At 42.3% G+C, this 14,604-nt stretch overlaps 1 protein-coding gene across 20 annotated transcripts in view; it reads right to left on the bottom strand.

Annotated features, from left to right (window-relative positions):
* The window catches only part of mapk8ip3 (mitogen-activated protein kinase 8 interacting protein 3), a 32,170-nt gene extending 24,972 nt beyond the window's left edge, over window positions 1-7,198 (bottom strand). For 17 of the 20 annotated variants that reach the window (XM_026165344.1, XM_026165352.1, XM_026165355.1 and 14 more), the window contains exons 1-3: window positions 6,148-7,197; window positions 1,849-1,969; window positions 963-1,033 (exon numbers count right to left, since the gene is read on the bottom strand). In XM_026165344.1, coding sequence (XP_026021129.1) covers window positions 963-1,033; window positions 1,849-1,969; window positions 6,148-6,453 — 498 coding nt within the window. In that variant the 5' untranslated portion in view covers window positions 6,454-7,197. Of the gene's footprint in view, window positions 1-962; window positions 1,034-1,848; window positions 1,970-6,147 lie in introns of all 20 variants that reach the window. The other 3 variants (XM_026165346.1, XM_026165356.1, XM_026165363.1) reach the window with 1 other exon arrangement.
* Window positions 7,199-14,604: the final 7,406 nt, after the last annotated feature.

Here is a 14,604-nt window from a genome sequence, read left to right as displayed (position 1 = left end):
ACCTTGGTGGAGTGAGGATAAAGGTGTGGGGATGTTTTTCAGGAGTTGGGCTCAGGCCCTTAGTTCCAGTGAAACGAACTCTTAATGCTTCAGCATACCAAGACATTTTGGCCAACTTCATGCTAACGACTTTAAGGGAACAGTTTTGGGTCCCAGATGGTCCAACATGACTGTGCACCATTGCACAAAGCAAGCTCCATAAAGTTGTAGATGAGGAAGTTAGGTGTGGAAGAACTCAACTAGGATGCACAGAGTCCTGACCTCAACTCAACAGAAAATCTTTGGGATGAATTAGAGCGGAGATTGTGAGCCAGACCTCGTCAGTGTCTGAACTCACAAATGTGCTTCGGGAACAATGGTCAAAAATTCCCATAAACACTCCTAAACTTGTGGAAGTCTTCTTCCCAGAAGAGGTGAACCTGTTATAGCTGCAAAGGGTGGGCCAACATCATATTAAACCCTATTGATTAAGAACAGGATGTTACTCAAGTTCAAATGCGTGCGAAGACAGATGAGCAAATACTTTGGGCAATATAGTGTATGTTGAACCACATCGTCCTCTTTAAATAAATACATTGACAATATAAAAGATTAGAGTTATTTCATGATTGACCTATAATCTACTACACACTGTGTTTTGTGAATTAATGGATAACCAGACTGATGGGGGTCAAAAGTGCTTTGAATACTTCACATATATCACACATATTTAGATACTCTGAGTTGTAGAAAACAAAAAAACACCATTCTGCTTCTTTTACTGAAACATCGCTCATGATGGCTGTATCATTCAAGCTTAGTATCATGAATATTTGAAATGACTGTGAGCATATTTGGTGGATTATGCCGATATGGGGCCTAATGTGTAATAAATCCTAGCTAGAAATCAAAAAGAAAAGAGTAGGTGTTCAGCAGAATATCTAACTCTTGTGATTTCACAGGAGGGCCCAAGGTTTGCTCACCTCAGTGTGGCGCTGATGCAGAGCGTTGTACTCTTTCTTCATGTCTGACTCTCGCTCTTCCAGCCGAGTGACTGTGAAGCAGACGGACACAACATCAACTTCAGCAGCAACAAGAACAAAAGTACATTTAAACAGCAGTGACGTCCAGCTCACTTTATAACCTTTCACCAATTAAATGGACATGAAGTATCATTTTGGATTGCATAGTAGGAGTGCAAAGTTATGAAATTGAAATGATTGCAAATTTATGTTTGCCTGCTTGTATTTAAATTGCTGCACTATTTAATATAGTAATCATTGGGGGAGAAACAAAGAAACATTAAGGGTACAGTGGATCCCCGCAAACATACAAATAAATAAATCCCAAAGCTAACTGGATGCCTGTATTTATAATGTACAGCAAAGAAAATCAGTGTTTCATTTCAAAATCAACCAAAGTCTAAAAATACATCCTGAGCGTGTCTACTTCTCTTTCTGCCTTCCCTTCAAAACTACAGTGGAAATGTATCCTGGAGCCTCTGTGTTATCTCTCCTGCTGTCCTCCTTCTTACACACACACACACACACACACACACACACACACACACACACACACACACACACACACACACACACACACACACACACACAGCTGTTAAACACTATTTCCAGTGTTTTGAATGAGCCTCAGCAGCCACATGTACAGCATATTCTATTAGACAGGACAGTGTAGTGTAGACAGGAAGGCAGTGGAGAAAAGCGGGAGCACGATGACCTTCAGAGGACAGCCTGGGGCGGACTCAAACCCAGGACCCTGCAGTAAGCAGTACAACCTTCGGTATAAGGGTCACCCTTTGAGCCAGGTGTCCTACATGCACTGCATATAACATGACATCTATGCACTCACTCTGGTCAGAATAGTTCTTTGCCTTCAGCTCCAGCTGTTTCCCCTGTAGCTCCAAAAACTCCACCTGTATCTGCAGGTCCTTCTTCTCGGCCTCCAGCGAATCCTCAAATTCAATAAATTTCTGATAAAAGGCAAACAAGAGAAAAAAATAGACTGAGAAATTAATTTACAGACTCTAAAAGCGAAAGGTCACATAAAATTTGCATTTTTGTTATAATTCATATGAAGGGAAACAGCATATCATTTTACTTCATATTGTCTATGAATTACATAATTGTTCATATCAGCTTCAGAGCAGTGTGTTTTCAGGATACATCGGGGCTTTTGTGCACATGTCAAAAAATGAAAACTGAACTCACTTTACATGTGGTTATATGTGCCAGTAGTATCTGTGTATTATGGTAAAAGTATTTCACAGTTTGTCTGTAATAGATTTATCTCACAATACAGGCAGAAACACAGAGCTGCCTACTCCCCCCGCCATGCTGCCTGTTCCATTTTTTTAAATAAAGCTGCTCACAATGACGTCCTTTTTTCCGCAAGTCCACAAAGTCTTAATACGGTAATCCTCTGACTGCAGACAGACCTTGGAAACACCAACGTGCAGCAGATACACGCCACACAAAATAGCAAGCACTGCAACACAACAGCACTCTGAAAATACAACCAGTGCTGATGCTGTACCTAAAGCATTAATTGCAGGGAATGAACAACACTTGTCATTGACACATGTAGAAATATCTCCACGGCTACAGGGAAAAGGTCACTAAAGAATTTAACCAAGTTTAATGAGTTACCGAATATGTGGCAAAACACACCCTGACCCACGCAGCACAGTAAACAACACTAATGCTGTGGTCTCCTTGCAGCTTTAGCAGAAGGAGAATGTGAAATTCTTGGAGAAATTGCAGAGTGATTGCTGCAGCATTCTTGTAGCTGCTGCAGTTTTTGCACTGTACTCATGGTGCAGGAAGAGCGAACCTCCAGCCTTGTCACTGCTGAACATCCACAGCATTAACATACTATAGATTCAATGATAAACGACCGAGTTTACGCATCAAAACACTGTCTTTGTGACACACTAGATGTCTTTGTTTTTCGCTGAAACAAAACACAGCAATATCTTTCGTCCTGCCCCCCTCAGACTGGGAAGGTGCCCTTCAAGTCCATCCCTCTATCCCCCATGCCTTTATCTGCACGAGGCTCCTAAACCCGTGCAAGTAAAGGCACATCGCTTTCCATTAAAATGCAGTGTTAGTGAGGCACAGCTTGCAGTGTGCACTGGTGTAACTACAGAAGCAAGAAAAACACGGTGCATTCTCATAAATAACTTTAAACTGTGCGAACAGCACTCAGACAGGTAACGTGACACAGCGTAGGAATGAACGTTTGCGCGGTCCAGTCGGAATAATTCTCATTAAGCAATCCTGCGATGTGTGACAAGTGAAACTAAGGAGCTTTCCTGACAAACTGACTCTAAGTGTGACTGCAGTGTGGTCACACGCTCAACTGTGACCACACTGATATCTGAGGAGTTATATCTGAGTGATATCTGAGGAGGGTGTGAAGTCACAACAGCATTAGGAGGAGCAGAGGAAAATCTGAAATCTTTGAAATTATTATAAAATCTAGAGGTTAAGATAACATGTGGAGCATAGCTCGTTAATCCTTTGTATGTAAATCACATTAAGAGAGATGGGGAAAAGATGGCTGGAGACAAACACAGGATGTTTTAGCAGGAGATGCTACAAAATGGTTAAATTTGTGCTTGTGGGTATCTCGGTCGAACGCTTCATGAGTAAAAAGATGCGGCTGTTGTCTTTGTTTACCATTAGCTCTAATAACTTTGTAATGTGAGCTGCCTTTTCTGCTTGTTGTTGTCCATGTCTTGCAGGAGGAGGCATTATTGTTTTCCTCAGACTCTGTTTGCTTCTTTTTCCTCTTATTATCCTTAGACTCTTTCCGATCTGGCCTGGGCTGCCTCGCCTCTGCCGTAGCTTCATAAAACCCTCAGTCTGTTTCTTTCTCTCTGCTTTTGTTATTCTCACTCTCTCTCTGCTTCTCATGAGCACAAATCAGATTACAGTCCCAGACTCCCCCAGTGAGCTCTGTGTGCTATTGATTTCCTGTGACTTCTACCCATTTGCACATCATCCCATCCCCCTCTGCACCCCAGTGATGGAGAAAACTGTCTGTTTATTTGTCATCTAAGGTCATCAAACAAGTACAGGTTTGTGCAAAAGTGTGGGCAGCCCTGCACGAAACTTCAAATCTTAAATATGCAATGTCTTCGAGACAGCTTGTGCCAGAAGTGCAAAGAGAGATTTGCATGTGCGTGACAAAAATCTAGGCAAGAAAAGAGTCCCTGCTGACGACAAAGAGAAGATCTGAGTTCTATACAGTGTTTTGGGGGTTTTTGGCACACATATAAATAGCATGTAAAGGCATGCATTGTTGTTACAGTTTTCCTTTTCAGTTTCTGCAGAGGCACGACTGATGGCTCAGCACCTACTTTAACCTGCAGCACATGTTCATTTTCAAGTACTGGCCCTACAAAATCTCATTTTCACAATAAGCATTTTCAGTCTGTAATGATATTAAACCGAAGCTTAAATACAAGGCAGCTTAAAGTGAAAACAAACTAGATAACTAACAGAGGGGACGGCGCTGGGGAGAGCAGATGACAAAGTGGGCTAAAAGCTGAGCTAAGCTGACACCAGCAAGGCTGCCACTGATACTCTGAGGCCTCTTTGGATGGGAGGAGGATTAAAGTTGCTTTATGATGTCTGCCTGCAGGATCTCACTGCTGTTATGACACCACTCAGGTAAAAACAGAGGAGATAAAAGTGGCTGCAGGTGGAGTTCAGTCTGTAATTTAATAGCCCCGTATTGAAACACACTTTTTGTTGTTTGTGTTCCTGTTCTTTCACTGTTTTCGAGTGCAAACGCCCACACAGAGAGTCACGCTGACTGTGCCTTTATCTTCATGCATGTCCTGCTAACATGTCCTCCCTCACTTTGTGTTTGCATACTGTGTTTGTGTTATATTTGCATATACTTCTGCTGTGTTGTGTTAAAGTTTAAGGAAGGAGCACTTAAAATTCCATGTGTGATGATGGTGGTAGCAGCACTGTTAACGGTTAGCTGGAGTACTGGCAGGAAAAAAGTGATAATAAAAATCTGTAATAGTGACAAAGCTATTAACTTTAACTTTAAAGTTAAACAGCAATATTTGGAAAACTTGTAGTAACAGAATTAATCGATGTTAGATTTTAACTTCATTTCATAAAGAATCTGATGTTGATAAACAGACAACGAGGGTAAAACTGTAAGATGTCTTTTGTTTCAATGCATGTGCTTAACTTCAAAGGTCAGAAGGGGGGCACAGGGTGGCACTGCCCACCCCCAGAAATATGATTGTCTCAGACAGTTCTTACAGTACAGATGCGAGCTGGAGTATAATGAGTGATGGTGTATTACTTGTAGCACATTTACTCAAGTATGTTACTGAAGTTTTCCTGGTTTCTATTTCCACTTCACTATATTTTCAGTACAGTTATTATCCTTGTACTCCATACCATTTAATTTACTCTAATTTAGCAGATTTTAAAATTTAAATCTATGGATCTAAAAATCTATATTATTATTATTATTAACATTATTCATAAAACTCCCCGTAGCAACATGATTAACATGATTAAAATTGTCTCCAGTCGTAAGATTAAAGTGATAAAGACATAAATGGACCAATAACTATGATCCGGTAATGCAATGTTTAGGATTCTGCCATAAACCCATATTTGGATGCAGGATTACAACTTTTACTCACCTAAAGTATCTAAATACTTATTTATCATGTTGCAAAAACATTGTTTTAAACCAAAACAATGGTTTACCTTTATAATAACACCATCTGCATGTGGACTCGTAATTGATAATTATGATAATTGTGCCTAGTGTTTTCAACATTGCTGTGCACCCCTGCCTTGGTCTGCCCATCCCTGGGCCCCCTGATTTCAGAAATCCCGGAAACGTCCCTGTTGTTTACCTGGTTGACCCTCTTTAAAAGAAAAAGAAACTTCCAGTGGTGTCTCTATACTGATTTAAATATCCCTAAGTAATGTAAGCAGTGTGTTTACGAGTGACTGCAGTGCATTGACACTAATAATACGTTTAGCAATCCCTGTCACGGGCCTAAACATGAGTCACATGTGCCTACAGAACAGGACGGCTGGAAGTGATGATAATGACGGGCCTGCGGTGGCCGGTGGTGCTGTGTGGGGAGCTCTTTTAACGCACCTCCTCCGCCTGCTTGCGCAGCGCTTTCTCCCTCTCATACTGGGTGATGAGCTGCTCGTTGTCCTCCTTCAGCAGCTCCAGCTCCACCTCGTGCTCCTGGTTCTCCGTCAGCACCGCGTCGAGGTTTTCCAGGACGTTTACCACAAGCGGCATCAGCTCCTTCACCACCTCCTCATCGTAGCTGTGTATCAGCCGCTCGAACTCCCGGTAGATGCTGTTTGCCAGGCCCGACACCCGCTCCGACATCACGGAGCCGGAGCCGTAGTCGTCCTGGTAGACCACCTCGTCTATCTGCAGCTCCATCATCTTGGCAGCTGTGGTCCAGATGAAGCTGCGCCTCCTCTCAACAGTTTTTCAGGCCCTCCTAAAAGGCGAGGGTGTCACCGCTTTTGAATGCGCTCAGCACGGGGGAAGGGGCACATTCAATCACAGTCTGCCTTCAAAAAGGAGAACAGTCATGCCATTTTGCAGCAGGTTTACAGAACGGAGGCAGACTGTTGTGTGCGCATAACCTTGATTCCCCTGCTGAAAATATCGGTTCTAATAAACTGATATGAATAGACCCCCTCCTCCTCCTCCTCCTCCTCCTCCCGCTCCTCCAGCCAGTTACGGGCTATCTCCTCCAGTCGCGGCCCTGTTATCCCTGTCCTCCGGCAGAAAGCATCAGATCCTGGGCGCTGTGGATGGGCACTGGGCCAGCCTGTAGATCGTCCATGCCGAGAAGCGAAACGCCTTCGTCGATGGTATTGCACCTGCCTCTCAGCAGCCGCAGCCATGGACCCCAGCCATTGCTGGCAGGGAAAATAAATAATTAATAAATAGGTAAATAAATATTCTAGTTAGTCTTCCCGATAATCGCCGATGGCCGATCCCCCACTATAGTCTCGTTTTATCCATATCTTTTCCTCTTCCGGCAGGCCGCCGATGCTGCTGGCCAGACTCGGGCGTTTTTTGGTGATGTCTCCCTGTGGGAGAGGCTCTCTGTGCTGCTCAGATGGAGGAGCCAGCTGACCGACTCTGGCTGACGTCACACCGTCTGCATAGAGCAAGCAGAGGCAGTGCGTCAAGTCAGCGAGGCAAAACCGGAAGTTGGCTGCAAAATTTCACAATAAGCTGCATAGGTTAGAGCAGAGTGCTAGCATATAATGGGCAGGTTTTTGACAGGGCTTCCACACAAACGCAAAGCAGAAGATGAAGCAAATATGTTTCCAAACTAACTTCCTTCCAAGCCAAATACTAGAAAATATGATGAGGCATATCTTATCTTGCTTTTGGCTTCACCTGCACAAGTGCCAAGGTAGGTCTCCCCAACAGAATTAGTTCCCCCTGCGTCGGGAGCACGCGCTGGGCTGTCCAAATCACGTACAAACAGTATCCCACATTCTTGATTTTTAGTTCACAAATACTTCTTATAAACTACTCCTGACCAATGACTACAGTCATTGCTGCTGACATTTTGGAGATCTTAGCTCTTTATACAGTAAAGTTACAGTGGGACACAAATAATATCAGGCTGATCCTGCCACAAATCACGGACAAACAGTATACCACAGTTGTTTATGTTTTTGAACCCATTTTGCACAGAGAGACATGAAACATGTTACTTTGTGTCTCTGTGCAGGCCAGGGCCAATTATATGCCGCAGCCTAAAGGCAGCTGAGTTGCAGAGGCCAGAGTGATCACCTGGCTTTGTGGCATAGCTGGTTCTGGCCTTGGACTGTGTGTTTTTACTTCACAGGCAAATTGGACACTGGACTGTTTTATCTTTTACTTTTTGATCATTGTGTTAATAAATTACCTTTTAGAATTTTATTGACTGTCATCTTTTTGCCTATGGCTGCGACATTGGTCAGACCTAGAATCTTTTTGTGTGTGTACAACTGTGGCAAAAGTGTTCCCTCAATGGCAGTGGCCTTCTGCAGCAGCTCAAAACAGCTGGAGGAGCTCGAGGAACGAGCCAATAGGATGAGCCGAAAGCGGGCAACATATGACAGACGCTCACATCCTATGTCAGTACCTCACTGGATCCGAGCTCATCTCAGGGAGCTGATCGGTCTGTATGAAATGATGAATAACTGTGAGTTATTGTGCCAAGACCTGCAGTTCCTCTAATGGCCACTTGAGTCTGTCTCTCCATAGACTCTCATGTTAAAATGTGCAACTGTAAAGCAGAAATAAACACGTTTACAGCTTGACACAGGGACCTTTTTGGTTTTGTGTGACTACTTTTCTCCTTCCCAAAACCTCTACCCTGTTTATATTTTATATACAAGTGAATTTATAATGTCAGTGCCTTTCCCAAGAGTCTTGGGGATCATCAAGATGTTTTTGGTAAATGTGAGAGGGCCTTTGGGACCTTGGTTTTCTCCTTGAACTCTCCCATGGATGCCATTTTTGCCCAGTCTCTACCTGATTGTTGAATCATGAACACTGACCTGCAGTTCTTTAGATGTTGTTCTGGTTCTTTTGTGGCCTCCTGGATGAGTCATTGCTGCACTCTTGGAGTAATTTTAGTAGGCTGGACACTCCTGGGAAGGTTCTAACCCTTTAATATGATCTATGGTTTCATAATTGGATCAATACAAACACAACTGGATTGATACTTTGTTTCTATCCTCAAAGTTCAGCATGTATCCCATTGTCCATCCATCCATACATTTATTCTGCAATTGCACAATGACAGACCGCCAGTCTGTCGCAGGACTACAGATTACACCGAGACACAGCCAATCTAATCCCACTTTATCCCACCGAACTGTGCATTTTTAAAAGCTTGTTTTTATTAAAAATATTTTCATTCCAAGTCTTTATAGCCTATAACAAACTTACACAACAGAAGCTGACCCAAACTCCTTTAAAGACAGCACATTTACATTTCAGGTCTCTAAAAATCCACAGTATCAATACACAAGAAAACTGTGTTAACTAGTATATTACTGTGGGTTGTTAAACTTACAACATTGTTGTGTTGGTGTTCATGAAAATGTGTTCTGAACTTGGTAAATGTACGATGATTCAGCTCATAAATAATAACACACTGCTCTCCCCTACATAAGCTCCCTTTATAGGTTAAAAGTATCGGTATCTGCAATACTGCTCTTAATTTACTCGATAACGAAATTTGCAGGATGCACAGCACTGCTGCTGATGAGTAGCAAAATAACTGAATGTGTCAGGAAATAGTTCACTAGATATATAAATAAGTAATTAAACTATACATTTACTTAGTTTAAAATGCTCTGTATTTCTATTTTTAAATAATTAATTACACATTTTTAATTAATTCTAGTTTTATTCCAGACCCCAATATACTGAGGGTGGGCTTGCACTTTGGGGTCCCCCAGTTGCTGCCCTATGTATTTGCATAATGATCTTAACTGCTTTCATAGAGAAACACCTTTAAAAAAGCCTTATAATTTAACTTATAACTTTCTTACAAGTGTGGTGTGTATTCTCAACATAGGAATGTACCGCATTAGGATTTAATGCCGCATTTGACCTCCGACCTTTTGTTCTGACTTGTCATACAGACTATAGTGAGGGTCAAAAAGATGATAATGTTATTTAGAGCTATGTTCCTTACTGCTTTTGGCAACATTTAGGAGATTATATACCAATATATGTGGATTCTAATATCACATATCCTGTCGTCCTGTATCTCTGTGAGGTCAGAGGTCAAATTTACAAATAAATACCTCTTATCTGTGACCTACTCCTACATAAAGTTTGTGTAATCAGAGTAAAACATCTGCCATATTTTAATACAATGGTTGCTACTAAAATGTTTGATTTTGAATAGAAGACAAGCACACCATGTTCAGTCTAGGCTGAAAATGTACACATTTGTGTGACAATGAAAACATGCAATATTCACAATATAATTTTTTTTAGGACTTTATTAATGAATAAAAAAAATCAATTTGGAATGCCCAATAAGATCGCAGGGCTCGCAAAATCGCCCGTCGGGTTATCATAAAGCCCGACGGGCGATTTTGCGAGCTCGATTTTGGTCGCCCGACCGAAGATATCGCTAGCTCCGGGACGTCGGGCTAGCGATTTTGCGAGCCCTGAGTTGTGTATTAGTTGACAAAAATAAAACCCCAATAATCTGACAATTCCCTCTGAGCAAGCACTCGGCGACAGTGGGGAGGAAAAACTTTCTGCAAGCTGCACTACATGACAGACATCTTCATTAGGAGGCAAGATAAAGATCACTATTTTACATGTTTATAGTGAAATAAATTTATATTAAAAAATACTTGTATGTGCATGAATATGTTAAGAAGCATATTTGATTGTTTGCTCTACTTTTTAAAATTTATTTATACTGTAAAACTGTTCATTTTCATTTGTTGCCTCAAGGCAACACTGCGCAGTTAGCCCAATTTTTTTCAGGCAATATAATGCATTTGGATATGTGTGTAGAGATGTGTTTGTGTGCATTTATATGATCATAGTCAATGTTTTTTACTTTAGAATCTACTCATAATTACAGGACATGGATGTAAAAACTTTTTATGCAAGGAAACCAAAGGAATGTGCACTTTCTGTCCTCAGAAAGTGAGGACAGTGAGTTTTCAGGGAGTGACAGTGAAGTAGAGGAGTGGATCCCTGAATGAGGTTTGAGGGACACTTAGGAGCTCAGGGGTCAGGGGTCAGTTGGTAAAGTAACTGTGTCTGTGTGTGTGTGTTAGTGCCCACATACCAAGCAGGTCTGGCCAGGATCTGGTATCAAGCCGGGACTTTGAGTAATCTGGGAGAGTAGAAAAGCGCTACATAAAAATCAGTCCATTCACTGTCTGAACAGAGTTTCAGCATGTTACTTTTGCACTGTTTTGCATGTTCTGGCACATGTTGTTATTGCATGGCTTGATTAAGGTACACATTATGCTGACATCTGGGGCCAGAGCTGAAACCGTTCTGGGCCAGCACAGGGCCAGAAGTGTGTCTACAACTGGCCCGTGGCTGCACACCACCTACAGATGGCCCACATACCGCAATGAATAACGGCCCTTTGGTGGCCCAGATCATGTTTGCCAGAGGTAATCTACACATGGGCCAGCACAGGACGACCAGGGTGTCTGAAACTGGCCTTGTGCTGGCCCATGTGTGGGCCACCTCTGGCAAACCAGGTCTGGGCCACCAAAGGGCCGTCATTCTTTGCGGTATGTGGGCCATGTGTAAGCACATTGTGTGGGCCTGATCCCTGCCATACCAATATTGCTGTGTGGGTGTCAGTGTGTGTGGTCATGTATTACTTATTGTTGTGGGGACACAAATTTGTTTACACACTCATATTATGAGGTCTCGCCTACTTTATGGGGACAAATTGCAAGGTAAATCATTCAATTTTAGGGTGAAGGCTTGAGTCAGGGTTAGGGTAAGGTTCAGGCAGGGACTTGTGATGGGTAGAGTCAGGATAAGTCTCCAGGAAATTAATGTAAGTTAATGTAATGTCCCCAAAATTTTTTGTGCGTGTGCGTGTGCGAACCCTACAGCTCGACCCACAGAGGAAAAGAAGCTTCTGATGAAAGGTTCACTTTCTAATATGGTTACAGCATGCTCTTTGTAGACCCTAATAATGAGCTCGTAAACATATCTGTGGTCTAATGCCATGAATGTCAGTATTACATCTGGGTCTTTCCACTTCTCTATGAGAGAATTGTACATCATATTACTGAGGAATATCACATGTACAGCGGGGATTGGAATCCTTTTGATTCGAGGCCAGACTTTACTGAACAACTGTTTGGCGATAGTATCAGCTTTTTCAGAAGAGCAGGGTGAGTCTGCATTTTCGACAATCTGCTTCACCAAGTCCTCAATACACATTTCCACAGAAGACTTGTATTTTTGAACCTCTCCAGCTGCCCTAAGGGCAGGATTCTGCAACGATTTGATCAAGTGATTTTTAATTGTATGAACCGTCACCCTGCGCATTAAGGGGTTCCTGTCATTCAGTAACTTTAACAAAGGTTTTTCTTTGCAAAGTGTTTGGAGCTCTTGGTAAATGGTCTTATCGAGACCTTTTAATTTTTTTTCATCTACATACAGGTCTTTGATGTTGACATCAGACACCACATTGTCAAAGAGCAGCTTGTGTAGTTTAGCTGAAGGTTTGTAGCGGGACGTTTTTTCAGCATGTGAGAGTACACCATGAATAAGTGCGCTCACGTGCTCATTTTTGCCAGCATCATAAGATCTGCCAGTAACTCCAGATGATGATTTTTCTCCCGGTATTGGAAATATAATATCTTTAAATTCGTTCAAAAGTGTCTGGGAGATATTGTCAGTTTCTGGTAGCTGGTCTTCATCATCCTCTGTTTTTCCACACCATGCGAAAAACCTTGTAAGTAGGTTTCGCTTCTTTCGAAACAGGTGGTCTTTGAATATCGAAATCACCACTTGTTGGTACGGTGAAGGTACAGCCAACGCAATGATAACAAGGTTAGGTGTAATACCCAGTACCTTTGTAATGTCTTTGAAAATTGCCTTTGCAAGACTTTTGATCCTCTTTTTTTATATTTAGAGTTTCTTCTTTAAGTTGCGCCCACAGAGCTATGAAGAGACCCTGCTGAATCTCATCGGATGGCGACACATTGGCCTCTCTTGAGGCATGTGTGATTACTGCCTTTATGAGCTCTTTAACAAGCAACTGTTCCCCTGACAGTGGAGCTTCCACTGTCACATCATTACAAGGTGCAGAGGGCTCAGCCTCGCACACGTCACACTCCTTTGTGGAGTCCTTGGTGGGCTCAGGCACTGGTGCATCTTTTGGCCCCTCATGATTCAGTTGCTGGGTGCATGAATTGTGGCAACATGCACAGTGCTCTGATTTCTCCCCCAAGTTGACACCCGGCCCTTGGCCGAAACCACCCTCACAGTCCTTGATCATTGCCATGAGTTCCGTTAAGCAGATGTGAATCACCGATGATGTAATGCTGCCAAGTGAACGCATGGTGTTTTCATGTGGGCACCCTGTTTTCAGTGCACCCTACTGTTCGTCTGTCATAGTAATAAAGAAGTCCCTAATTTTGTCTTTTATATTATCCCTGGAAGAATTCATGTTTATATTTTCAGGCGTTTTCTGCAAACTATTGTGTTTGGCTGTGAAACACTAATGCTTCTTACTAAACTGAACGGGTAACTAACAGTTTCACTCAGTAGGTGGCAGCAAACTACAAACAATGGTTGCATTTTACACTCATCCGTTTTCATTAGAGGCAGAACCCAGAAGCACATCCAGGTTTAGGTCTACTGCTTGGTGCTACACAGAAACAGGCTGAACAGACCAAAACTTACATACATTTGGATAAATCCAAGTAAGAAGAAACCATGTCAGTGAACATCCATAACCAGACATGGATTAGCCTACACCTAAACCTACTGATATGTTCACTGACTTTTTCTCTTAGTCTGGAAATGGACTTAATCAACCCATTACTCAATTGAATTGATTATCATGACCCTCACTAATATCCACTTAATAAGTTAAAAGTGATGTGCAAAACCCATCAGCCAAAGTAGTATAAATATTTTAACTTTTAGCAAACCCAGCAGGTTATTTAAGTGATTTCACATCATATTTTCAAACGGCTTGTCCATTGTTAATATATCCCACATAAGAGAAGAGCAGTCATGGAGTTGTTGCTCCTCATGATTTCTAACTAGTCAAGCTATTTAATATTTTTGTCCAGCCAGTCACTCAGAACCCATTTTTGTCATGTTTGAGTCACTTATAGCCACCACCTTCAGCTCAGGAGGACGCTAACAAGTCGAATGACCTGATAGATGTTTGCTGAACATGGTGGTTAACATCAGCACCTACATTAAAACCAACACAAAGACCCTGTTTTGTGTGGGCTGCTCGATACCATGAAGGAAGACCTCTGAACATCTCAGTTTTTATATATCTTAATACATTCTCAATCATCCAGGTAAGTAAATCTCCAAAAGTTGATTCTGTTCATCTGGACGTAGCGTTTTCAGTGGGAGAAAGTTTTCGTCACTTAAACAAGTGACTGCTTCGGTCTCAGCTGACTGCAGCTTTCCCCAGTCTTATACAGTACATTTGCAAAATGACTGAAACCAGCTCACTGAAGGAATAATGGGCTGGGAGGTCAGTTCCTTAATCTTAATTATGCAAATTCTCATGACCACTGATCAAAGACCACTGATCAATGGCCATGAGTACCATTCTCAGAGAGTTGGGGAATGGCTGCAATCACAGCTTTGTAAGATGGCGAAAGATGTACCCTTAGGCCCCCTCCTCGATTCAGAGATGACCTCCTTGACTCCGCTTAAACCAGCGTTCCTCCCTATCCAGGATGTTACATCCTCATCATTGAAACAGTGTCCACTGCCCTGTAGGTGTAAATAGACTGCAGAGTCCTGGCCTGATGAGGTAACTCTTCTATTTATAAGATTGAGGAAACCTGCAGTCAGCTGAGACTGAAG

Source organism: Astatotilapia calliptera, chromosome 4, assembly GCF_900246225.1.
Source record: "Astatotilapia calliptera chromosome 4, fAstCal1.2, whole genome shotgun sequence".
NCBI lineage: Eukaryota > Metazoa > Chordata > Actinopteri > Cichliformes > Cichlidae > Astatotilapia > Astatotilapia calliptera.
This window is presented reverse-complemented; position numbering and strand designations above follow the sequence as displayed.